The sequence below is a fragment of the Panthera tigris genome, chromosome D3 (assembly GCF_018350195.1).
Source record: "Panthera tigris isolate Pti1 chromosome D3, P.tigris_Pti1_mat1.1, whole genome shotgun sequence".
NCBI classification, from domain to species: domain Eukaryota; kingdom Metazoa; phylum Chordata; class Mammalia; order Carnivora; family Felidae; genus Panthera; species Panthera tigris.
This window is the reverse complement of record NC_056671.1, coordinates 9,204,472-9,220,818: the sequence shown is the minus strand read 5'-3', so window position 1 is coordinate 9,220,818 and position 16,347 is coordinate 9,204,472. Positions and strand designations below refer to the sequence as shown.

Genomic DNA, 16,347 nt, shown 5'->3' with positions numbered 1-16,347 from the left:
AGAGAGAGAGGGACACAAAATCCGAAGCAGGCTCCAGGCTCTGAGCTGTCAGCACAGAGCCCGATGTGGGGCTTGAACTCACAAACTGTGAGATCATGACCTGAGCTGAAGTCTGACGCTTAACCAACTGAGCCACCCAGGCGCCCCGACTTAATTTTCTTAACAGTCTTTCAAAGGACAGAATACTTGAAAATTGGATGAAATCTAATTTGTCAATTTTTTGCTTTTATGGTTTGCATTTTTTCTGTTCGAAAATTTTTGTCTAACCAAAGGTCATAGAGATTTTCTCCCATATTTTCTGTTAAAAGTTATACTTAACTCTTTTGTGATTAGGTCATTGATACATTTTGAGTTAGCCTTGACAAGCTTTTGTTTCTAGTAGCTTTTTGGTAGATTCTCTTAGGATTTTCTGCCTAAATGATCATACTATCTTTATTATTAAAGACAGTTTTCCTTTTTTCTGTCTAGTCTTGCCTTGATATTGCCTAAGCTAGAACTTCCAGTTCTAGTGTCTCTTCATTTTATTTATTTATTATTTTTTGTGATGTTTATTTATTTTTGAGAGAGAGAGAGCTTTTGAGCAAGTGAGCGCTAGTGGGGGAGGGGCAGAGAGGGAGAGAGACTGAGGATCCAGAGCAGGCTCTGCGCTGACAGCAGAGAGCCCAGTGCAGAACTTGAACTCATGACCCATGAGATCATGACCTGAGCCAAAGTCGGACACTTAACTGACGGAATCACGCAGGCGCCCCCATTTTATTTTTTTATAATTCTAATCAAGATTCTCGTGAGATTCACAAGTTGATATGTCATCCATTTTAATCTACCTTCTACCTCTTATTTTATGCTAGGTGCTTTTGATTCAGTGATCAGTACAAAGTCCCTAACTTTGTGGAACTTGCTCATTGTCATCATAGGCACATTAGTAAAATACCTTGATTTTTCAAAAGGTGGATCAACATCAATTCCATTGTAAAGCTTAAAGATAATTAAATGAGAATAAGAACACTTTGACATTTCTCGGTTATGTGTACATTAAACTTCCATGAAGAAAGTATTTAATAAACTGTGAAGAAATTTGTTTTAAATATTTATTTATTTTGAGAGAGCACGAGGGAGAGAGAGCTCTGCACCACCATGGAGCCCAACTTGGGGGCTGGATCCCATGAACCATGAGGTCAGGACCTGAACCGAAATCAAGAGTTGGATGCTCAACCGACTGAACCATCTAGATGCTCCAAGAAATTTGTTTTAGAAATAATGGCTCATGTAAAACAGCAGTAGACTTTATGTTTAAAATTGTAGTTGTTGACATTGCAGCCACATTTTTTTTTCAGCGCAGAGGTTGGCAAATCTTTCTTGAAATGACTCGGATAGTACGTGTTTTAGACATTATGGGCCATATAACTTCTCTGTTGCATATTCTTGGCTTTTCTTCTTCCTTCCCCCCTCCCTCCCTCCCTCCCTCCCTCTCTCCCTCTCTCCCTCTCTCCCTCTCTCCCTCTCTCCTTAAAAACCATACTTAACTCAGAATCTCAACAAAAACAGGTTGTGGGCTGTAGTTTGCTGACCATTGATTTACGTAATGATTACTTTGAAATCTTTCTCCATCTTTTTCTTTCTACTTTGGGCGCATTTATTCATTAGATATTTATTAAGTGTATATCATATGTGAGCTATGGTTCCTTTTTGCTGATTTTGGTAAGCGGTACAAAGACGTGTAAGATACTATGTGCCAATCTTTGTTGTTTAGGTTTTATTTCATCCAGGAGCTTTTGGCCAAGGGCATGAATGAATGGGCGTTGAAACCCAGGAGTTTCAGTCTAGAGAGTACTGTGTGTATTTGATTGGGATGTCATATTCCAAGGAAGGTTTCTTGAAAGATGACATTTGAGTTTCAAGGCTGTGTAGGATTGAATTTTTCTATTACAAGACATTAAAGACATTTTGGACGGTAAAGTAGAAGTTAATAAATCATGTAGAGTTCCTAATTTAAAAAAGTGTATAATTTTAGATATATAGAAAAGCTGCAATGATATTACAAATAATTCTATACCCTTCACCTTCATTCTTTATGTAATATTTACTTTTTAATTTTTTCTCTGTTAAATTAAGATACACATATATAACTTGTTATAAAATTAAAATTATTTTATTAAACGTATGGGAGACATGGTGCTCCTTAGCCCTAAATAATTCAGAGTACATTTCCTAATAACAAGGACATTCTCTTTCAAAACCACAGTACATTTGTCAAAATGAGAAAATTAATGTTGTGTCAGACTGTTATCTATAGACCTTATTCAGATTTCACTCGTTGTTCTGATGTTCTCTACAGCAAAACAGAATACTCTTTTGATGGCCCAGGAACCAATCTGGGATTATATGTTACATTCAGTTGTCATGTCTTTTTGGTTTCCTTTAATCTAAACTAGTTCCTTAATCTTTGTCTTTTATGACTTGATGCTTTTGAAGAATTCAGGTTATTTTGTAGAATGTCCCTTAACTGGGGTTCCTCTCTTTCCTCATGATTTAGATTCTGATTGTGCCTTCTTAGCAAGAATACCACAGATTTGCCATGTTCTTATTGCATGATTTGGGGCAGGTACATGATGTGCATATTTGTCCCATTGCTGGTACACTGTTAACTTGGATGACTTGGCAAGGAACGGATAGGTTTTTCTTTTTTCTGATTTCTTTAATTTTTTAAGTAACCTCTACCCCCATTGTGGGGCTTAAACTCAACGACTAAGAGTTGTGATCAAGAGTCGCATGCTCTACTGACTAAGCCAGCCTCGCGCTCTAGATCTGCTAGACTTCTTTCCTAGAAAATTATTTTTCACTTTGTCATTAATCAGTATCTTGTGGGGAGTTGCTTTATAACTATATAAATATCCTGTTTCTGTTTTACTAGATTTAGCATCCATTGGTGATTTTTGTGTGAAACAGTTTATTAAATGGCTACCAAATTGTAACCTTTTAATAACGTCATTCCTTCTACCTTTATTAGTTGGAATTCACTTGTCGGGTTGACAGGATGACAAGGAGATGGGGCTTGAGGTGAAGGAGCAGAGAGCTCAGTATTAGGATGGCACAGATAATTTCTGTGAGGACTTCATCTTCATAACCTAGGAGTTATGTGAAAGGGCACAGAGTCCAGATGAATGTCTCTTTCTTCTTCATGATGGACTGACCCTTTTATCATAAAATGTCCCTCTTGGGCACCTGGGTGGCTCAGTCGGTTAAGCGGCCAACTTTGGCTCAAGTCACGACCCCGTGGCTTGTGGGTTTGGGCCCCGCTTCTGGCTCTGTGCTGACAGCTCAGAACATGAAGCCGGCTTCGGATTTTGTGTGTGTGTGTCTCTCTCTGCCCCTTCCACACTCCCACTCTGTCTCTCTCAAAAATAAACACTAAAAAATTTTTTTAAATGTCCCTCTTTCTAGTAACACTTCTGTTTCGTTAGATAATTGTACAGCCACTGCAGCTTTCTTGTATGTGCTGTTCTTACAATATTTCCTTTTCCATCCTTTTCCTTTCAGTCTCTTTGTATCTTTAAATCTAAAATTCCTCTCTTACAGACTGTGTATGGTTGGATCTTGTTTTTTTATTCACTTAAGCCTGTGTCTGCAGTGCAGTGATTCTGTCAGTCTCCTATGGTAGCCTCTGACTACAAACTCCACTGTTTTTGAGGGCACCCTTTGGCATGAACTTCTCTACATGCTGTTGCAAATGAATTTCCGCTGGGAAGAGAATCTGAGCTTATCTCTCTTTTTTTTTTAAATGTTTGTTTATTTTTGAGAGAAGGAGAGAGAGAGAGAGAGAGAGAGAGAGAGAGAGAGAGAGAATGAATGGGGGAGGGGCAGAGGGAGAGGGAGACACAGAATCAGAAGCAGGCTCCAGGTTCTTAGCTGTCAGCACAGAGCCCCACGTGGGGCTCCAACTCATGAACCATGAGATCATGACCTGAGCAGAAGTCAGATGCTTAACCCAGTGGGGTGTGGCCCTCCCCCCTTTTTAATTGTGGTAAAATGTACATCGCATAAAAGTTAACCTTTGTAACCATTTTTAAATGTGTAGTTCAGGGGACCGAAGTACCTTCACTTTGTTGTGCTCCCGCCTCCTCTATTAAGTTCCAAAATAATATCCCAGAAGGAATCCCTTTACCCACTAAGCATTTGCTCCCTATCCCAGCCATCCTTAGCTCCTGGTATTCACCAGTCTACTTTTTGTGTCTATGAATTTGACTACACTATATATCTCCTATAAGTAGAGTCATACAATAGTTGTCCTTTTGTGTATGTGGCTTCTTTTCACTTAGCATGTGTTCATCCTTGTTGTATGTGTCAGAACTTCATTTGTTTTTAAGGCTGAAAAATATTCTATTGTATGGATATACCACCTTGTGTTTATCATTTGTCAGTGGACATTTGGGTTTTTCCACCTTTTGGCTATTGTAAATAATGCTACTCTGAACATTGATGTACAAATATCTGTTCGGATCCATGCTTTCAGTTATTTTGGGTATGGATTCAGGAGTGGTATTGCTGGATCATAGGATAATTCTGTTTAATATTTTTAAAATTTTTAATGTTTATTTTTGAGAGAGCATGAGCAGGGAAGGTGCAGAGAGAGAGAGAGAGAGAGAGAGAGAGAGGGAGAGATTTTTTGAAGCAGGCTCCAGGCTCTGAGCTATCAGCATAGAGCCTGATGTGGGGCTTGAACTCATGAGTGGTGAGATCATGACCTGAGCTGAAGTCGGACGCTTAACTGACTGAGCCACCCAGGCGCCCCAATTCTGTTTAAATTTTGGGGGACTGCCATACTATCTTCCACAGCAGCTATAACATTTTACATTCCCACAGGTAGTACACATGGGTTCCAGTTTCTCCACATTTTTCCAACACTTGTGATTTTCTGTCTTTTTTATAATAGCTTTCATAGTGGGGGTGAAGTGGTAGCTCATTGGGATTTTGATTTGCACCTTTCCTGATGACTAGTGATGTTGAACATCTTTTCATGTGCTTATTGGCTAACTGTATAGCTTCTTTGGAGGAATGTCTATTCAAGTCTTTTGTCCATTTTTGAATTGGGTTGTATGTTTTTTTGTTGTTGTTTAATGAATTGTAGTTGTTTATGTATTCTGGAATTATCAGATACATGAAATGTACATATCTTACTCTGAAAAGTGGTGTCTTTACTCTGATAACTGATAATCCTTTGCATAAGAGCTTTTAATTTTGATGAAATCATTTTTGGTATTTTTTTTAATGTTTATGCATTTTGGTGTCACAGTTAAATCATTGCCAAGTTTAAAGTCATGAAGACTTTTCTCCTGTGTTTTCTCCTAAGAATTTCATAGTGGTAGCTCTTAAATTTACATCTTTGACCCATTTTGGGTTAATTTTTGTGTATGATTTAAGTTGTAAAGTTTCACCATATATGTGAGGGTTTATTTCTGGGCTCTCTATTCTATTTCATTGGATTTTATGTTTGTCCTTATGCCAGCACCACACTATTCTGATTACTGTAGCTTTATAGTAAGTGTTGAAATTGAGAAGCTACACTTTGCTTTTGATTTATGTGTCTTTAAATTTATAATCATTTTCCCTCCCTCTACACTGTTTTTTTTCTTCTCATGCCATTTATTTGTTGCATAACCCATCTTTTGTTAGGTCAAATTTACCACATTCTGGGGCGCTTGGGTAGCTCAGTGGGTTAAGCACCTGACTCTTGATTTTGGCTCAGGTCATGATCTCAAGGTTGGTGAGTTCGAGCCCCAGGTGCAGAGCCTGCTTGGGATTCTTTCTCTCCCTCTCTCTCTGCCCCTCCCCTGCTTGCACTCGCAGGCTCTCTCTGTTTCTCTCTCAAATAAATAAACCTAAAAAAAAAATGCCACATTCTGGGTTTAACGGATTTGTAACCTCATGGTATCAGTTAATATATTCTTCTACACCCTGTTTCCCGTAAACTAGTAGGTCTTGATTAAATCCAGGCTCCAATTGCATCATATCAGAAGGTACTTTTTTTTTTTAACCTAAAGAGATTGTGAAAAACATGCAGAATGATAAAAATGAAGCCCTGCACACCTGTCACCTCGTCTCAACAGTTATTAACTCAAGCCAGTCTTACTTACAACCCCAGCTATTTCCTCCTTCCTGTATTAGTTTGAAGCAATATAAACTACTGTTACTCTTTAAAATTTCTTTATATTAACTTGGCATTTTGAATCACATATTAACTTGATATTCAATAACTATTGAAAGCATATAATCCTGGATATGATTGTTTTGTGAAATATTCATCTAGTCATAGGTATGTTTAGGACTAGAATATGATCTTGGCTTTTTTGAAATTTAGTTTCTGTAACTATATGAAACATTAACTTGCTTTGTTCCAAAATACTAAAGAAAAAATTAAAAGTAAAGCATCTCTAAATGGATCCCAAAAGAAAAAACAAGAATGAATTTAAACTTTTAGCATAAGTTTCAGAGAATGCTCCTATGGTATGCTAACATTTCCCTTGGTTATTCCACCACTGGAAACCATTCCATAAATGGTTTCTATACTCCGTACCTCTTGGTATTGCTCTCAGCCCAAGCCCAAGCATGATTTGTTCTAAGTAAACCAGGTTGTCAAACAATTGCTCTTTATTAGTCAAAGATGTAATTGTATAATCAATAAAAATATAGAAGTCCCACCTCACAGAAGTCTTTAAATTCTTTTAAATCGCTTTATGGGGATGCAGGTGAATTTATGGGTACTGAATTGGTGGCATTTAAATCTTAACTGTGGTATCTCAGCAACCACTAAGATAAGGTAACCCTAAGCAAGATTTTTAGCCATTTTATGTAGCCTTTAAGTACAGGCTACAAATAAATAGAAAACCCCAATAAATTCAAATGAAATGAATTTATTTGAAAAAATTTAGAAATTTGATTAGGTTTAATTGTGAAGGTAGTTTATTCCTTGTGACGCAGTTTTAGAGAGGCAGTATAACCTAGAAATGAAAAGCCTGGACTTCGGGTCACCTGGTTACAATACCAGCTCTCCTGCTCATGAACTAGAGGATTTTAGTCAAGATAATTAACTAAGGTTTGGTTTCCTCACCTGTAAAGTGAAGGGTAAGAGATTGGACATAGTGCTTATCATAGGGTCTGGTTTTTGCAGTATTAGTTACTTACTATTATTATTCTCTTCCTTAGACTTTAGTAATTTCTCTCTCTGTGCTATGTGTGAAGCAAAGAGTTACGGAATCAGAATGTTAGAAATGGAAAGAATTTCAGAGGTGTTGTGGTCGGATGTTAATTTCTAGATGAGAAAGAGTGATTGGGTTGGAGAGCAAACCAATCCTGTCCTTGGAGTTCTAAGATCAGTGCTATTTTACTGGGAATTGGCACCATACATACTGGTAGACTCTTTAGACCTGAATTGTACTTCTCTTTGAATGTTTTAAATTTGTGGCTTGAGTATCATGGTTATTTTATTAAAATGAGATTCCAGGGGCGCCTGGGTGGCTCAATCGGTTAAGCGTCCGACTTCGGCTCAGGTCACGATCTCGCGGTCCGTGAGTTCGAGCCCCGCGTCGGGCTCTGGGCTGATGGCTCAGAGCCTGGAGCCTGCTTCCAATTCTGTGTCTCCCTCTCTCTCTGCCCCTCCCCCGTTCATGCTCTGTCTGTCTCTGTCTCAAAAATAAATAAACGTTAAAAAAAAAAATTAATAAAAAAATGAGATTCCAGTCCTATAATTCCAGAGTAACTAATATTTCTGAGGAGTATAGAATTTCACTCTATTAATGTTTGTATCATTTCATAAAGGGCCTAATCTTTTCCATTGGAACAAGCCTTACGTTGTGTTATGCTCTATAACTAAACTCACTTGACAATATTGTCTACCTTACTAGAAATTACTTGACAGCTGACTTTGGTGTACGGCATTGTTTCAGGGGTAGGGGGTTGGCAAGGAAAGACACTTGTTATATAGATTCTGACAGAGGTACTTATTATTTAGAAATGAAAGTGCTCTGAATTATTTAACTTATTTTCAAGTGTTTTTCTGCACTTATAAACATAGTGCCTGTATTTAGAGACCAGGGGGAAAAGATGGGAGGTGACTTTGATGTCAGTCAATATGTCAGTTAAATCAGGAACAGAATTTATATTTTATTCCCAAGTAGTTTTCTCCAACAGAGTGAGAGGTTACTTTTGGAGTAAAGATTATTTAGTATTGGTTATTTTTTCCAGTAGGCTATTTTTATTTGTACTTTGTTTTATTTTGATCATGTTCACATTATTTCTTCCTTCCTCCCTGCCATGACCCATATCTTTTCTGGGCCTCTGAGCCAGCAAACACAGAGAGAACCATACTTAGGTAGCCTTTATAGTTAATATTAGATGAGCCTTACCCATGGATTGCCTATGCTTTATTTGAATGGAATTATGCTTTGAAGGAAATTTAAATTTGAAAAATTTTTTTAGTATGTTTAGCCTGTTGAATTTAATAAACATAGTATTTAATTTTTTCAGAGGTCGAAACAGCAAAGGACTGCCTCAATCTACGGTGAGTAACTTTAATGTTAGTTGGTTGGAAAAATTGGTAATGAAAATGTGATTTCTGAACCGGTGGACCAAAGCCAAGGTAAAAAAAAAAAAAATCCTTTTTCTTGAATTTTATATCTTACAACGTTAAATTTTTTTTTTTTTTATTTTTGAGAGAGAAAGTGAGACAGACTGTGAGTGAGGGAGGGGTAGAGAGAGAGAGGGAGACACAGAATCCGAAGCAGGCTCCAGGCTCCGTGCTGTCAACACAGAGCCTGACACGGGGCTCGAGCTCATGAACTGTGAGATCATGTCCTGAGCTGAAGTCAGATGTTTAACTGACTGAACCACCCAGGTGCCCAAAGAAAATTTTTTTTAATGTTTATTTTTGAGTGAGTGAGTGAGTGAGCGAGAGAGGAGAGAGGAGAGAGAGAGAGAGAGAGAGAGAAAACGAGCAGTGTAGGGGGCCAGAGAGTGAGGGGACAGAGGATCTGAAGCAGGCTCTGTGCTGACAGCAGAGAGGCTGACGGGGGGACTCAAACTCACAGACTGTGAGATCATGACCTGAGCTGAAGTTGGACGGTTAACTGACTGAGCCACGTAGGCACCCCTCATAACTTTTATACTTCAGTACTGTTTGGTATAAAATTATTAGCTATGTATGTTGTTTTTTGAGATGATTTTATATGCAAAATATAAAATTTTCTGTTAATAGTATTTTTCTTGCCTAATAAGAAGTTATTTGTTGTTTTATAAATGGCTAAAGGCAAATCTAAATGCGAAATGCCTAAAAAAGATCAATGGAACACCAGGACTGGAGTTGCAGAGTTCTTTGGGTGTTTGGTTTTGAATTAATGTGCTATCTTTTAGTTCCTTCCATTTTTCTCCCTTGGAAAGAGCCTTCTGGTTTTAAAATTTAGAACTTTTATCAATGAAAAAATCCATGATTGATGGATACGTGCTGAGGGAACATAGTGAAGTGTCTTCTGCAAAAGACCCCTCCACCCCATTTATTTATTTACATATACTTAAACCTATTTGGTGTACAGGTCTGTGAGTTTTGATGCATACGATTGTGTAACCACCACCACAGTCAAGATAATGGGACATTTCTCTCACTTTGAAAAATCACTCCTGCCACTTTGTAGTGAACCCTCCTCCCTTTACTCCCCAATATTTGTGGTTTTGTCTTTTCTCATATATGGAAGTTCACTTTTGCTTTTTTGTGTCATGTATAGTCAAAACATTGTTAGATGGTATGACTGATTTCACTTTTGAAAACTTAAGCCTCTTCTCTAAGGAAACAAAAGATTGTAGTAAAGTAAATCTTTCTTTAATGCACATAAGGTATTATAAAGCTAACTAAACATTTTGTAACAAATTAAATGTTAACTCTAATATGTATACACAAGGATAAATACTGATTGCTAATATTTTTTTCTTAAAATTCCAGATTTCTTTTGATGGAATCTATGCAAATATGAGGATGGTTCATATACTTACATCAGTTGTTGTAAGTTACCAGATTATTGGGGAGAGACTGCCTGGCGCGTAGTGCAATAAAGTAATTTCATGGTGTTGAAATGTAGATGAATGATTCTCGCAGTATCATTTCTTAGGTCACAATCAGGATTATTTAGAAAAAACAGAACTCCATCCAAGCTATCGTGACTCACTATAAAAGCATTCTTGTTAACCCTACTATGTACAAAATAATAGTAGTAGATGATTGTCTTTAGTGCATTGTTTTGTCACTTAATAGAACCAGAGTCAGAAATACTTAACTTCAGTATTTAAATTCATACTGCAAACTCTGAGCAGGGCCTCCTGAGGAATTTTGAGAATTCAGTGTATTGTTAATGTTTTAAAATTTTTTATTGTTCTATCAGTAAATACCTAATATGTTGAATGAAGCCTGATGAGCTATATAAAAAATAAAATGAAAGCAACTGTCCCTCAAGACTGGGTAGCACACTGTTTCTTTGATAAATTAATTGTATGTTTTTAGGGATCCAAATGTGAAGTACAAGTGAAAAACGGAGGTATATATGAAGGAGTTTTTAAAACCTACAGTCCTAAGGTAATTTTTACTCTTTTCTCTTTTTGTTGAATGTAAAACCCCGTGAATCATCAACTGCTGTATGTTTGTATGGCTTCCTGACAGTGTCTGTTAGTTTCTGATTTAATAATTTAATAGTTATGATGTGGACATGTTTGTCACATTTTCACGTTTAGTTACTTTACCACTTAGATTTTGCTCTTCAGTTTCAAATACTGATTATTTTATAAACTATTTTGTATAATCAAACTTGCTTTTGTGGGCTTATTACAGTATCTTGACCTTTTCAAGCATTGTGGACCCGAAGAGGGATTGAGTGGTTCATTATTCTATTCTTTATCACCATTAGTTTACTTAAGACAGACTATGGTAGCAGGACCAACTTGTAGGTGAGAAGTATTTTGAATGATGGAATAGATAATAGGTCATATTTCTGAGAAAAAGGTTTGATTATAAGATTCTCTTGAGATAGATTATTTTTGTCAAGGGCATTTAAGAAATAGTACCTTGATATGCTGAAGAATTCTTATATTTTATAAGTGTTTTGAATATTTACTCATGCTTCTCATTTTAGTGTGATTTGGTACTTGATGCTGCACATGAGAAAAGTATGGAATCCAGTTCGGGGCCAAAACGTGAAGAAATAATGGAGAGTATTTTGTTCAAGTGTTCAGACTTTGTTGTGGTACAGTTTAAAGACATGGACTCCAGTTATGCAAGAAGAGGTGAATTTTGATTTCCTAAATATGTGTCATGGTTTATAAGATTTATTCAAACAAAGACTTTATGCATTGATTATACAGACTTTTTTTTTTTTTTTTTTTTTTTTTTTTTAGAGTAACCTGATTAGGACAAATGGGAATTTTAATGCATTTTTGTTGGAAAATATTTAAAACTTCAGAGGAAGATTCCTTGATACTTTAGGATAAATAATGACAGTTTGTGTTCTGTTAAAGTTTGTAAGGGATTTTCAGTCTATAGTTTCATGGTCAAGAATGCTACTGATTATACTCAACTGAAATTTCTTGTCCCATTTGGCCTTCAGTTCATAAACTTTTCATTTTAAGATGTTTATAAATAATGCATATGTAGTTTTATCATGCTTATAGTTCCATAAATGTTATAGTTTTATGACCTGGAAATAACATATGAGTAAGAGAGAATGGGCAGAGAGCTATGGATAGAAAAACAGTGGCTTAATGAAGATGAAAAAGATAAGTAGAACATGTGTATTTAAGAAAACATTCAGGAGGGGTGGAGGAGAGGAGAAAATGGGTGATGGGCATTGAGGAGGGCACTTGTTGGGATGAGCACTGGGTGTTATATGTAAGCGATGAACCACAGGAATCTACCTCCAAAACCAAGAGTACATCTTACACACTGTATGTTAGCCAATTTGCTAACAAATTATATTAAAAAAATAATAAAACATTCAGAGTATGGGACTGTTTTGAAAAACTAAAAGGGATGACATAGTTATATTAAAATTTAGTCCATTTCAAATGTCCATTGAGGAGGAAAATATGGGAATTACTGTTACTCATTTGGAGAGTATATGCGGTGCTGAGTGTTTAGTATCACATTGAAAGGCTCTGGGCAATTTTGAACTTGGCTCTAACCTTTTTTTTTAATGTTTATTTTTGAGAGAGAGAGTGAGACAGCGAGAGCGTATGTACACAAATGGGGGAGGGGTAGAGAGAGAGAGGGAGACACAGAATCTGTAGCACGCTCTGAGCTGACAGCCGAAGTGGGGCTCGAACTCATGAACTGTGAGATCATGACCTGAGCTGAAGTAGGACGCTTAATCGACTGAGCCACCCAGGGGTCCCTTGGCTGAAAAATTCTTAAATTGATTTTTTCTGGTCAGATTCTATAGTCAATTCCATTGTGAGTTGTAACTCCCCACAGTTTTTGATTTTCATCATTCAGCTGTTTTTGTTGCGCTCATTTTTCTGCATTGTTTTTTAGAAATTACAAGCCACCAGAAAGTTAAAGCCTTTCCTTTGGACCTCTTAAGGTTCTCACCTATAGTTAGCTTGTTTTTTCAGAAGCTAGCAGTGCTAGGTACCTGTAACTGGTTTGCAGTGCTGGAGAAAGCACTGTGTTCTGTTTTTGTACCTTCTCAAATGTCTGTGTCTCTGATTTACAACTCTTTGTCTAAGAGTCCTTCAATGGCCCATACAAGGAAACAAGTCTTTTTTTCGTTGCTGCCTTTGGAGTTGATCTTATTTATGCCTAGGACCACAAAATTATATTTATGCTTACACTGTTGAAGTATTTCACTGTTTTAAATTTAAAAATTGACTTTGGATAATAAGCTGAAAGGGAAAATACAGTTTTAGTTGAATCTAGTAGTACATGGCACTCTGGAAAAAGTAGTGGTCACAACAACAACAAAATGTTCCTTACTCTGTTGGGTACCAGGCCATTTAGCTAATAGCCATTTACAATACGCTTTGTCTTTTGTTCTTAAAGTGAATTAGCATTTCCTAAATTTGGAAAGATAAATGTTACTTGGAAATATCTGTGGCATCCCATTCTTTGATCCTCTTCAAAATTAATGTCTTAAATTTTTTATTTTATTTTATTATTTTATTATGTCTTTATTTCTTAGGTAATTTGTGTTCATTGTAGAAAGCCAAGAAAAAAGATCAGAGCGACAACTTTGACACTATTCAGTACACTCATAACGGGATGGATGTATTTTGCTATATACATAAAAATATAGTTTTCTTGATGAGGACATCCCATAGTGGAGTAATTTCAGGTATTTTATTTAAAGACTGTAGTGGTTTAGTGAATTATACAATTGTGTCCAGTGCATGGTATCCTGAAAATAGTATTAAGTCATGTGTTGAGGATTTCAGGTCCCTCTCTCTCTCTCTCTCTTTTTTTTTTAAACATTCATTTTTTTGAGAGAGAAAGACAGTGTGAGTGGGGGAGGGGCAGAGAGAGGGAGACATAGAATCTGAAGCAGGCTCCAGGCTCTGAGCTTGTTAGCACAGAGCCCAGCGTGGGGCTTGAACTCATGAGCTGTGGGATCATGACGTGAGCTGAAGTTGGACGCTTAACCCACTGAACCACCCAGGTGCCCGAAGGATTTCAGGTCTCTTAAGCCAGATTCTTCATACTGTCCTGGCAGATAGTATTAATACTATCCTTGCCCTCTATAAATATTATTTTGGAGATGCTATTAGTATAGAAAAAACTTTTTAGGGTAATTAATTGGCATGGTTCATTAATTACAAAAAATTAAGACATGATTAAGTAACTTGGTAAAGTGAAGACACAAACCTAGCAGCTTCTAACCCCCCAACTCATGTTCTTGAACACTGTACTATTGTGACATAAATTATGTGGTCTCATTTGTTGTTTAGCTTAGTCAGAATAAGCCTGCATTTACCTTAAGGGATTTCCCCACAAAGCCAAAAGTAAACAAAATTCCTGTATAGTATAAATATGCAGATTATTCAAGATTCTTTTCTTTTTAAAATCTTTGGCTTTATTTTGGGGAAACTTTTAAAAGTTAAGTTAGTATGGCTTTTAACTTCTTAATTCTGACTACTGATTTTAGTAAGTTTTTTTGTTTTACTAGGTTTTTAAAGTTGTCACATTTGTACACATATGCAAGTGAATAAAAGGCCTAGAAATAATTGATCTGTTTTTTATGATATGATGGGTAAGTTTAATGTGATCTCTTGAACGCTATACATGTTACCAGTTTGAGTTGTGGGCAAAATGAAGAGTAACTCTGCATTTTGTAAGCTGTGGATTCCTTTTGCACACCCACAATTAGACCGTCAGGTTATCACTGGAAAATTTGTGTGTGTTTTATCCGTTATCTGAATTCCATTGCAGGCAGATATGGGATGCTCTTATTTTCCCCTCTTCATTTTGCTATTTTGTAGGGCATTCAGCTGCTTTTTGTCTCTGCATCTTTCTACTTTGGAATTGGCGTATGATCTCTACTCATTTTTTACTTTCCTGTTTCCAGTTTTCCTTTCTCACTTGATTTTCTCCTTCATTCTCTTTCTGCTTTTTCTTTTGCTGCTTTTCTTATATTTTGCTCTTTAATATCTCAGCTACATTTTAGTTCTGGCTGCTCGTCTTTCTTCATTCTCCTAACTTACGCTTCTTTCTACTGCTTCATTTCCTTAAAAGTGTTCTCAGTCTAGGGGTGCCTGGGTGGCTCAGTCGGTTAAGCGTCCGACTTTAGCTCAGGTCATGATCTCGCGGTCCGTGGGTTCAGGCCCCGCGTCAGGCTCTGTGCTGACAGCTCAGAGCCTGGAGCCTGTTTCAGATTCTGTGTCTCCCTCTCTCTCTGACCCTCCCCCGTTCATGCTCTGTCTCTCCCTATCTCAAAAATAAATAAACGCTAAAAATAAAAAAATAAGAAAAAGTGTTCTCAGTCTAGAGAACAGGGGCCAGCAAACTTCAGGCCTGTGGGCCAGATTCACTCATTGGTAAATAAAGTTTTATTGTAACACAATATACCTGCTTATTTTTGTGCTGTGTGTGGCTGCTTTCATGACACAGGGATAGAGTTGAGTGGTTGGAATAGAGACTATATGGCTTGCAAAGCCAAACAATATTTATTACCTGGTCCTTTACAAAAAAATCTTGCCAATTCTTGTCCTAGATCTTTTTTCCTGCTGCGTTTGGTCTGTTAGGGCTGATCAGAAATACGTACTGTATTGTCTTTGGTGAAATAACATAGAATATACTTTGTCTCTAAACTCATGCTTTGACTCTAATCTAGTATTGTGTAATTTCATTAAGTCCTTGTTTGTGACCGTTCGAATTGGATTTAGTTTGAAGAATCACTTTCTTTCCAGCTCTTTTGTCACAATAAGTGAAAAATCACATATGAGAAAATTAAGTTACTGGGAATGATCTCCATCCTCAACTATTTGCCCCCTCCCTTACCTACAACTTTATCTTCCCCTTGCTATCATTACTCTCTTTCCTTTGGTTTTAGTAGGTGGGATATTTCACTTCCTGTTCAATCTCAACTTCTCCAGTCATGCTTTTGACTGTGTTCCACCATTCCTGGGTTCTTGCTCTTTTCTGTCACCTCTGTTTCCAGACTCTTCAACCTCTTCCTCTCTAGTTGCTCCTTCGCTTTAACCCAAAAACCTATTCAAGCCCCTCTATTCCTGAAAAGAATTCCTTTTTGTCCTGGACTCTTCTTACTTACTATCCTGTCTTCCTTTCTTACTCAAACTTCTTGACTCTTAGTTTCTACGGACTCATCGCATGGTAACCTGCCTTTTATATTCACAACTTACAAGCTTCTGGGGCTACCAGTAACGCCTCATTCGTAGGTCCTCTGTACTCTTTTTCAGACTTAATATTGATTTTGGCACTGTTGATTTCGTCCTTCAGAAAGCTGCTCTTCTGTTTCTCATGTGTTTTATTCATCACTCCTTCTGTGCTCATTCTTGGGCTTTATATCTGTTAAAGTGCTCTTAAATGTGTTTGTGTTCCCAGTGTTTGTTTCTTTGCCCACTGCTCTTACCGTGTATCAGTTGTTTTATACTCTGCTAATTTCAGTTACCATATATAAGCCTATTGCCAACATCTTTGTATTTTGCCTTTACACCACGTTGTATTATAATTATGTTTCTCCCCTATTATACTTTGAGCTTTGTAGAATTTTTTTTAATCCTTGGAGCCTAGTATAGTATTTCTGTGCATAGGACAGGCACAATTGTAAATGTCTGTTTTGAGTGAATGAAATTAGGACTTACACATAC

General features: G+C 37.0%; 1 protein-coding gene across 7 annotated transcripts in view; it reads left to right on the top strand.

Moving 5' to 3' along the window:
* The window catches only part of ATXN2 (ataxin 2), a 126,006-nt gene that overhangs the window by 25,819 nt on the left and 83,840 nt on the right, over positions 1-16,347 (top strand). For all 7 annotated transcript variants that reach the window (XM_042961874.1, XM_042961875.1, XM_042961873.1 and 4 more), the window contains exons 2-5: positions 8,521-8,554; positions 9,986-10,045; positions 10,541-10,612; positions 11,166-11,316. In XM_042961874.1, coding sequence (XP_042817808.1) covers positions 8,521-8,554; positions 9,986-10,045; positions 10,541-10,612; positions 11,166-11,316 — 317 coding nt within the window. The remainder of the gene's footprint in view (positions 1-8,520; positions 8,555-9,985; positions 10,046-10,540; positions 10,613-11,165; positions 11,317-16,347) is intronic.